At 40.6% G+C, this 10218-nt stretch overlaps 1 protein-coding gene across 1 annotated transcript; it reads right to left on the bottom strand.

Annotated features, from left to right (window-relative positions):
* Positions 1–1459: 1459 nt before the first annotated feature.
* Positions 1460–8965, bottom strand: TM4SF18 (transmembrane 4 L six family member 18). The gene is made up of 5 exons (XM_077826232.1): positions 8298–8965; positions 6453–6542; positions 5627–5769; positions 3365–3545; positions 1460–1827 (listed from the first exon to the last, which is right to left on the bottom strand). Exons 1-5 carry the CDS (start codon positions 8472–8474, stop codon positions 1813–1815), a joined length of 606 nt encoding a protein of 201 aa, XP_077682358.1. The 5' UTR covers positions 8475–8965; the 3' UTR covers positions 1460–1812.
* Between the last annotated feature and the right edge of the window lie 1253 nt (positions 8966–10218).

Genomic DNA, 10218 nt, shown 5'->3' with positions numbered 1-10218 from the left:
CCCATTCCTCTGCTCTCTAATTAGCCTAGGACTTCAGCTATGAACACCAGCACTGTGAACTGATCAGTCAACCACATACCTCATTGTGTATTTCCAGTTCCAAATCAGGCAGCAGCAGAGAGACACACACTCACACACACACACACACAAAGGAAGCATAGTACTGTGTTAAACATAAACTACTTTAAAAAAAAAAAAGGAAAGTAGCATTTTTATCTTCATAGTAAAGTTTCAAAGCTGTATTAAGTCAATGTTCAGCTGTAAATTTTTGAAAGAACAACCCTAACGTTTTGTTCAGAGTTACGAACATTTCAGAATTACGAACAACCTCCATTCCTACATTTATTTTACTGTAATTCCCCCTTTTATGGAAAATTCCTGTAGAATATAATGGGAATTAAACTAGTAGCTGTCAAGCTGTCTGGAGTGTCTCAGGAGCATGAGTACCAACCTCAGGGCAGACTGTTGAGAAGCAGGCACAAACCCCAAACTGGTTGTGAGTTCTAGACTTACATTTGATCTATCAAATGTAAACTCAGGTACTTTAATGGCCTACCCATGGAGTCATAGAAAATCCCCTTTGAACTGCTTTATTCTTTTTCAGAGCATGATGCCTTTCCTGCTGACTTTTATAGGCTCAAAAATCTCCTCCCAAATGAGGTCTGTATTTAGAAAGGTATTTGTAAACTAGATTTTTTTTTCCTCACGAGATTTAATGTTGTCCTAAGGGCTTGTCTACTTGGTGCCAGCAAAGCATATGAGAGGGGAGTGATTTATAAAGCACTTTAATGTGTCTCGCTCTAACTGTTCCATATAGACTAGAAAGGTGTGCTTTTCAAACAGGACTGTGTTAATGTGAAGTAGGTTCCTTTTTAAAGTGCAGCAGCATTCAGCAGGGTATACATGGGGCAGTTAGAGTAAAACACACTAGTGAGCTTTACAAATCAGACCCCTCGGGTGTTCTTTGCTGTGCTGCGTAGGCAAGCCCTTTTAGTAATTCTCCTAAAATATGTTCTAAAGGGATTATTTGGCTTTGAGTATCTAAAGATAAAGAAACCAAAACCTGTTATTAGGTATGTTGATGATACCATGTTGAGCATAGCTGTCTTCCAAGCAGTTGACCCAGGTCTTTAAATCACGACTGGATATCTTTCTAAAATATATGCTATAGCTCAAAAAGAAGTTATGCAATGCAGAAATATTGGGAGAGGTTTGGATGGAGTGGTGAATATTGGGTGAGGTTTGTGGCCTGTGTTATGCAGGAGGTCAGGCTAGTAGAAGATCTCTTCTGGCCTTAAAATCAAGTAATTTTCTACTGATCAAGAAATTGAGGCCTGACACTATACACTGATGTCAATGGAAAGACTCCCCTTGACTTACTGAGGCCCTTGGAGACCATCTGAAATATTTATAAAGCCTAAATAAGGAGACGAAACAGTGGAATCTATGAAAGCATGGCAGCTTTACAGCACTTTCTTTATTGAAAACTAGAGATTTCTGTGTGAAGGCAGTTTCATAGCACTCATACAACACAAACTGGATGGCAAAGCAAAAGAGACACCGTTATCATTGTCATTCAGGATTAGCTGTGGTTAAGAAATGGATCTCGTATTTAAGAAAACATGGGAGAGCTTATATTTTAGCTATCAAAAACCATTTAAGTGAATCTAAAAGTACATTTCATGAGAGAAGTGGGTGTGAAAAAGAAATCCGTGGAAAATTAGTTTTAATGGCACCCACAGATCTGCTATGTAGAACAGTAAACACTGGAGGAGCGAAGCCTGGCTGGCAATGAAGCGTTCTCTGCTACATTCAGATAATCCCCGGCTGTCAAAGGAAATGGGAAGAAGTCAAGGAGACTTGTAGCATTAACTCTCAGTATAACTTACAGTTTGCGCAATGGAAACATCCACATGATATTAAATCAACAGAGCTTCTCAAGATAAAACAGGTTTCAGAGTAGTAGCTGTGTTAGTCTGTATTCGCAAAAAGAAAAGGAGTACTTGTGGCACCTTAGAGACTAACAAATCGTGAGCTACAGCACCCAACTGTGTCATCAGTGAAGACAGAAGCAAAGCTCCTATTGATTTCAGTGGGAGCAGTACTGGGGCTCCAGGCAAATCAAATCTGTCTATTACCTGAGTCCCTGGCAAGCAGAGTGTTATGTTGGAGTTCAAATCCCTGAAACAGTGACATTCCCATTAAAGGCTGTTAAAAGGAGATTTTTATCTCCATTTACTCCAGACATCTTCTATTTATTGAATGGTCCTTTGTTTCACTTCTAGTGAGTAATGTAAATTCTGTTGATTTCAACATTTCATAAAGTACAAACTAATGATTTGTAGTTTCTCTATACTTCTGCTCAGTCAATGTGTTTTTTGTCTATGTCAGCAGATGCTTTTGCTTTATAGGCCAATGTAAACTTGCTAGAGTTTTCCTTCCCTTCTAGAAAGACTTGCCAGTGCATTTTGATACGACAATCACTTGCTGTTTAATAAAAGCAAAACAACCTGGAGGCTGTGCTGAATGATCTGCCCACGATGAACATTGTGGGCTGCATAAGAACACGAAAGGCTTCGAAAGCCTAATGAATGTGGCCATTCTTGAGCTAGCACTTCCAGCTCTACCCAGCCTCCAGAGCAGACAATGAAACCTATCATACACTTTTATAACTTCTGGCTGCCATGCTGAAAATATTATTTCACACCGTAATGCCTACTAGTGGCACCACCTATTTAAACTAAGGTCATTCAACGTTATTTTTTATTGTAGTATTGTTGTAGACCAGGAGCCCTTTGTGCTAAACCCTCACTTCTGAAACAGGGATTTCTTGGTCATTTTAATAGGGCTCTGCTGATATGTCCCACAGAACAACATTATGCACATTGACATAAAATACATACCAAGTTCTTGAGTGCCAAAACCCACTAGGTTGTTTCTTACTCTCTCAGCTATGAAACCCACTTGATGTTAAAGACAAACTTGAACTTGTTCCTAGGAGGTAGATGCTCAGCACTCTTCACTGACACCAAAGTCCTGTATTCTCTCTATATTAAGTACTGATGTTTAATTTTCAGGGTCATTTTATTTAACCCTCACAGCCCCACATTCCCAATCAGAGGAGTTTAAGTGAGAAGCCTGGGATCCCTGCATGTTGTATGGAATGCAAGATGAATTTGAATAGTACAGTATGTTGTTAAATGCACTTGACTACAATGCCTGGTATCAGATTAGGAAAGTAATGTTTCAAATTCATAAAAAACAATGGCCAGATCCTCAGCTGGTGTAAATCGGCATCTGAGTGAAGTTGATGGAGCAATGCTGATTACACCACCCTAAGATTTGGCACAAGGTCTTTTGTTACCTGTATAAAGACAGAGTAGGTCCCACAGAGTATCTGTTTTAATTCGGCCATCACTTTAAGAAAGCAGATGATCACTTGAAGTCCACTAAGGGCTATGAGGATAGAGAATAAAATGATGTTCCACTCCACTACATGCACGGGTTCAGTGCACTGAGACCAGGAGCTGTACGCAATGAGGTAACTACCAGAGAAACAGAAAAATGGGGAAATTAGACCAGTTTAATGCCTTGAAATTTAACACTCAATAATAATAATTCTAATAGGAATCATACAAAATAATAAAACCTGTTTGTTCTGATGTCCTGGAGCCAAATTCTGGTCTCAGTTACACCAGTGTAAATCCTAAGTAGCTCAGTCAAACCCTGTGGTGTTACTCAAGATTTACAATGGTGTAACTGAGCCCAGAAGCCAGATCAGAATTCACAGAATGCATCTTCTTCATTCAATTCACTGCATTTTTGTCATGGAAGTGTTAGAAGTTCTGCATTTTCTGCTAATGATACAAACTGAATTTAAACAGAGACCATTTAGGTCCCTTCTATTTCATGAGTATCACTCAAACTGAAGTTGATTATACTTTAGCTGAAGTTGGAGTTTTTTAACCAGCATAGATCAGTAATACCCAAATAATATTTCACTATGACAAGAGGATGGAGTGGTGACTGGGGGCACTGCCTAAGGGAGTATCACCATTTGTTATTCCCATTTGGCCTCAGGCCACCCTCTGTCTCCCTGCTAGCCCTATAGAGTATGTCATTCACCTTCTCTGTTGTATCATCATAACAACGTGAAGGAGATGCAGTATTGCCATCCTCAAGAGATCAGAAATCGTGAGTCAGATGTCCCTCTCCATCCATGTGTGATAATTTCAGATTGAAAACTCAGCCTTTAATGCACACAACTGCATGCCTCTCCCTGGCTGCTCAGATGGAGACACCACTTACCCTCTCCTCACCCTGAAGAAAGGAAATGGAAGGCAGTTCCCCTATTGCTGTCTTGACTCTCTCCCTTCCGAGTTTATTCCCTTTGATAAAAGAAGGGCTGGATGATAAATAGTTTGAGAACCACCAACCCAATGAACGCAACGTTATTCACACTAGCACATAGAATTTATTTTATTTTTTAGAATTGATGAGTTACAGATTACATATCAGTCAAAGAACTTCTAACTTGTATCAGCCATTCATACAGGTGATGATGGCACAGTACGAACAATATAGGATTGATCTAGCCATTAGCAAGAAGCAGCACTTCCCTGATACCGTGGGAGCTGGCAATACTGGAGATGGCATGGTGCTATTATTGGTTCCAAGAACCATCACTATAGTCGTATTTGTGAGGTTTTTAATAGGTTCAGTGCTGGCCTCCATTTCTCCTCTATTAATAAATTACACAGTTTGGGCTGAATCCAGAGTCCCTCACTTGGCATCTGGCCCTTCATGTTCAAATCAGGCTTTTTTTTATTTATGAATTAAAAAAAACAACAACCCAACAGAATATTACCATTATTAATATGTGTCTCAATGGTGTCACCATAACATAGAAATAGAGAATACACCACATGTGTATAAGGATCCACTTCTTTTGTCTCTTCTCTAAACTGAAGTCAGTAATTCCTATATTTTAGAGCAATGGCTTTCAACCTGTGGTCTGCAGACCCTTGGGGGTCTGCAGACTAAGATTTTCAAAGGGGTCTGCACCTCCATTCAAAAATTTTTAGGGGTCCACAAATGAAAAAAGGTTGAAAACCACTGTTTTAGGGAACAATCCCATACTTGCTGAGGAATTTGGCTTTTCATCTTCTTCTATCTAGGATTTCATGACTAGTCCAATGCTTAGTGTACTCCACTGGAAGTTGGAAGAACTTGACTTTATCTTACTTGAAATATTTCCATATAAAAAATCTTATCCTTGAAAAGGAGATGGTTTCAAACTTCTGCATTCAAAGCAGTCACAGGTTCTAGATCTGTACTTCACATATGCTTAGGAGCTTTGATATCTCACTGGAAGATCAGCCAAATTAGCTGAACATTAAACTTTCTCTGTAAAGATGCAAATAATTTTTTTTCCTTTGTGTGTTCTGCTCAGAAACAAATTTAAAATATGCAGTATTCATTGTGGAGCAAAGATTTTTAAAAGCTAAGAAAATACATATGCTGTGATAATGAGTAAATTTATTTTTATCTATAAATTACCTCCAAAAGGACCTTTTTATCTTTTTTCTGTATAGTTTCTTATAGTAGATATAAAGATGTTTCTTACCCCCCTGCAGTGTCTTTGAAGATATAACCCCAGCCAGCTGGAGTATTGCAGAATGGGCCTTGCACTAAGCCCAAAGTAGAGATGATGACATTATATCCCGAAAAAGCAATTCCAAGCAGGGCTAACACAACTGAAATGAAACTCTGTATAGAAGAGAGAATAAATGTTATCAGCATGGGGGTTTCACCTAATCAGAGCCAACCACCAAACAACATGCCCTGGCTCCTTTGCCAGGTTTGTACCTTACAGGCATAGTTGTTCAAAATTCAATAGGAAATGGGATCAGGACAACAGTGAGACCCATCCCTGGCAACAGCATTTTCTCTTTTTGGGATTGTGTCCTCAGAGGAAATGCCAAATTTCTCCAGAGATAAGACAGTTTTATTCCCATTGGTTTTTAAAATGTACTTTTGCAAACGCATCGTAGCAGGCCAGGAGGGCACTCCAACACTCATAAGACTTGTTTGCATCCCAATCAGCATTTACGCCGATTCTTTATTTTCCATCTAATGTAAGAAGGGGGTGTGAGGAGGTGAAGGAGCAATTCAGCAGGGGAGAGAGTTGAAAGACAACAGTCCAAGGCCATCAGTGTTCTTCCTTAACTCTTTTGTTTCCTGGGGACTTCACCTGTGCAGTTGGAGGAAGCAACTGGACTTGTGATGACCCGTGGGGTTGTCTCTACCCTCACCCAGGGTTCTGTCCTAATACAGAGAGAGGAAGGAACTAGCCATAAAGAGGAAGTCAAGGTTTGGCTGGGGAAATGGGGGAGGAGGGGAACTCAGAATGAATGCTGAGTAGAGAAACAAAAGACAAAACCACGACTCACCCTGTACGTTTTGTTACAGCTCTCGCTCTGGCAGCATTGGTAGAACGTGTCACGCTCCAGTGTTATTAGAAGTGCTGCTAACAGAAGCATCTGTAAGGGGGAGACTGTAAGATGAGTGGAATAACTGGAGATCCCGCACCTGATTCTCTCCTGCCCGTGCCCAGTAAGTGTGAAATGCCACCTGTCTGAACTGGTAGCACTTTACACCCACTTTGCACAGAAGTATATGACTGCTGCAGGTACATGGCAGGGGAGAGTCAGGGCCCTAGTAAGACATGACTGGAAATTTTGCAGAAAAGAACTAATGAGCTTCACTTCTCTCTCTGCCAATCCTCCACATGCAGCTTAGGACTTTTCTCAAAGTTTTAAGTTATTTGACATTGGTTGGGTAATTTCACCAAGTAAATCTTGGACTTAAGTTCATAATAGTTTCCAGCATTTAAAAAAAACGTATCCAAGGGGCCTCTGGTAAGGGCCATATGAGGAAGGGAAGGGATGGCCCCTCTGGGTTGGAGGAATGGGGAAGGTAAGAGGAGGAGTGCTAATGTAGACAAGGTGCTGGCAATATCAGCATTTTAAGCACCATGTTGTGTAGATCTGCTTAAAATACTATCAGCCATCTGGATTTCTGCCCACACTAGGGCTCTCATGGATGATCCCACCGTTGGAACTGAACCAATAGTAACTACAATGGGAAATTTTAGTAAAAATACCCTGGTGTAGGCACAGCCTGAACCTCTTGCTATTCGATTCTCTGTTTGTAAAATGAGGACAATGGTAACTCTCATGAACTCCCAATGGAAGGGCTCTGAAATGGAAAAGTGCTAAATGGAAGTTTTGAAATCTCTATATAGGGTATTTCTAATTTTTGTGGTTGGTGCTTCCCAAACCTCCAGCTTATCAGTGTTTCTCCATTTGAGTTTCTGGGCCTCCAGTAAATTTCCTCTGATCACCACAAGTTTGACATTTTTCAGACTGATGTAGAACATGCACAGTGAAAGTTTCAAAATTAGGTCTCATCTTTATTCATTTTACATCTTTCCCTTTTTAATGTATCAGTAGAAAGACCCTACCAAATAGAATTGACATTAATAATATAAGATACCTGTCTAAACACATAAGAGGGCTGTGGCTTTTTAACATTGTGTACTATGTTCATAGGAACTAGCGGTGCTGCGGGTGCTACTGCACCCCCTGGCTTGAAGTGGTTTTCACCATATACAGGGTTTACAGTTTGGTTCAATGGCTCTCAGCACCCCCACAATGCAAATTGTTCCAGCACCCTTGACTATGTTACCACAGATAAGAATATTAAAAATCTGTTAGAAAAAAGTTTCTGTGCGTGATCTGCCACTGACTGTAATTGATTGACTTGTCTAAGTTTTTACACAGCACCAGAGCTTTACTGATTAGTGGCCATAGCACATCGTGGTATAATATGCACAGTATCTGCAGTCAGATTTGCAGTTACATATATAAGAATTTTCACTTTTAGCATAACTCCCAAACCCAAGTAGATGGTTAACCAATCCCCTCCCACACACTACTGCACAAGCTTTGCTTATATGACAAAAAGCATGCAAACCCACCTCCCAAAATCATGTTAAAAAAAAAAAATCATGTACATGCCAATTTTGTTCAGCTGTCCATGATCAATGCCCTTGATTTTTTAAAGCTGATCAAATTTACTGCCTATAAAATTAGCTAAAATAATTAATCTCCCCTTTAAAAGCAAGATCATGACACAATCACACCTTGCTGCAGGGTTATCCCTACAGATGTGATTGTGCTAACATCATTTGCACTAGCATACAACTCAATAAAATCCACAGAACCGACACTTACCATCACACCAGAGAAACATATTCCTTCAAAATACCACACGTAGTTGGTGAGCTGGTTACTGGTGGCGTATGAAGTTTTCCCATTAGGGAAGTATAACAGGATATTAACAACAATACTCCAAAGTGCAAGAGGTATCAACAGACAACTCAAACAGCCTCTGCATTTTTGTAAACCCATCTCTTAAGGACTTTAAATACTTTCACTATTCTAAGCCCACACAGGGCTACTTCTTTTAAAGTTGCAAAACCCTGCCACCTTCTTGTTTTGATGCAGTCATTTTGTATTCATGGGAACCTGGTTGCTGGGGTATGGTTCCAGTCAAACAATCCCAGTGCTAAAGTAAGTGCTTTACTGTTTTGTGGAACAAAGGGCAAAATATCACTGGCTGAAGGGCTAGTCTATCTCCTGTGCTGGAGCGTGTGACTGTTTCTTTGTTTCCCTCTAAGGGCTATTCCTTGGGGAGCTTGAGATTCAAATGAGTGTCTAGAAGAATCAGGAAGGAACACAACCCAGGGTTATAACAACAACACATCAAGCATGTGTATATCACTTTTTCATCTTCTAAAACACATGGTTTAGAAATATTAACAAAGTAATGTCCACAGCACTCTGCACACAACATGCCTCGCAGATAGGCCCTGGACTGTGAGACCTTCCAAAGTTTACTATGTTCTGAGGGGCAATGAAGTATTATTAGAACTAACATATTTCACGTACTTTATGTTGTTATCTTACAGCACTCTTGTGAAGTAAGCTGGTATCGCTGTTCAAGAACTGGGTTCTATTCCTGGCTCACTTCTGTGTCTGTTTTATCCCCCACTCCATTTGTCTTTTCTGTCTATTTAGATTGTATGCTTTTGGGGGCTAGGGCTGTTTCTTACTATATGTATGTTTGGGGTTTCTAAGTGCTAAGTAATATCAATTATGAAGAATAACTTGAGCAATGGGGAAAGCAAGGCACACAGAAGATAAGGATGGTCTCGTGGGTAAGGCACTAGAGTGGAACTTAAGAAACCCCTGGGTTCACTTCTTGGCCCTGGGACACAGATTTCCTGTGTGATGTTGGGCATGTCACTCATCTTCTTTTTGCTTCAGTTCCTTCTCTGTAAAGTGAGGCTAATAATGCTCCTCAGGGTTTGTGAGGCTAAATGTATTCATGTCTGTGATGGGGCCCATAGAAGTCTCTAGGTAGAAAGGCTGTGTATTACCTGTGGCTGCAGAGAAAACCAGGATTACAGCTCAGCACAGATTGGCCCCTGTGCAATAGCTTTATATAATATCTGTAAACAAAATTATTTGAAGGGGGGAAATTACAAATGAGTGAGCAGGAAACTAAAAACAGCAAACCTTCACTCAAAACATAGCTTGTTTGCAGTCCTGTCCCTGTGAATGAGGTATCTCCTCTAATAGCTTATGTAACCCTTCTGCCAGGTGGTGCCAGCAGCAACTAGGGCCGGGTTCAAAATCTAGGGATCCTTTTCCATTTATACAACAGAGAACCAGCTCGAGCCTCCACCCAGTAACCTGGGAAATTTACACACCATCCCTGGGCACCTCTGAGAGGCAATACTTCCCCACTTGCAAGCACAGAATCTGAGTGTAGAAAAGAAACTTTTAATAAAAGGAGGAAAGTAACTCAGCATTAATTTGGAAAAACACCACAAACAGGGTTCATAAACATAAACCATGAGTAAAAGACCCACCCCTAAATAGGTTGGGCAGTGTCCTTTTCCCCTCATGTTCTTAAGTCCAGCAACCCAATAGTCCCTTTCACATGCCCAACCCTTCTCTGCACCCCACTCACAGTTGCTGTCCTTGGTCAGTGCAGACCCAGATTCAGAGCTGTATCTGCAGAGTTCACCTCCCTCCCTGGGTGGGGTAAAGAGGTACCTTACTCATTCCGCTGCTCGGGCACACACTT

Source organism: Eretmochelys imbricata, chromosome 9 (genome assembly GCF_965152235.1).
Source record: "Eretmochelys imbricata isolate rEreImb1 chromosome 9, rEreImb1.hap1, whole genome shotgun sequence".
NCBI classification, from domain to species: Eukaryota; Metazoa; Chordata; order Testudines; family Cheloniidae; genus Eretmochelys; species Eretmochelys imbricata.
The sequence above is the reverse complement of the archived record's forward strand: the minus strand, read 5'-3'. Positions and strand labels throughout refer to the sequence as shown.

Excerpts from the sequence above, each read along its gene's own strand:
- TM4SF18 (XM_077826232.1), bottom strand. The coding sequence starts at position 8,474 with ATGGGTTTACAAAAATGCAGAGGCTGTTTGAGTTGTCTGTTGATACCT. Across the intron at positions 6,543-8,297 it reads TATGTTTCTCTGGTGTGATG|ATGCTTCTGTTAGCAGCACT; the intron begins GTAAGTGTCGGT and ends TCCCCCTTACAG. Across the intron at positions 5,770-6,452 it reads GCTGTAACAAAACGTACAGG|AGTTTCATTTCAGTTGTGTT; the intron begins GTGAGTCGTGGT and ends TCTTCTATACAG.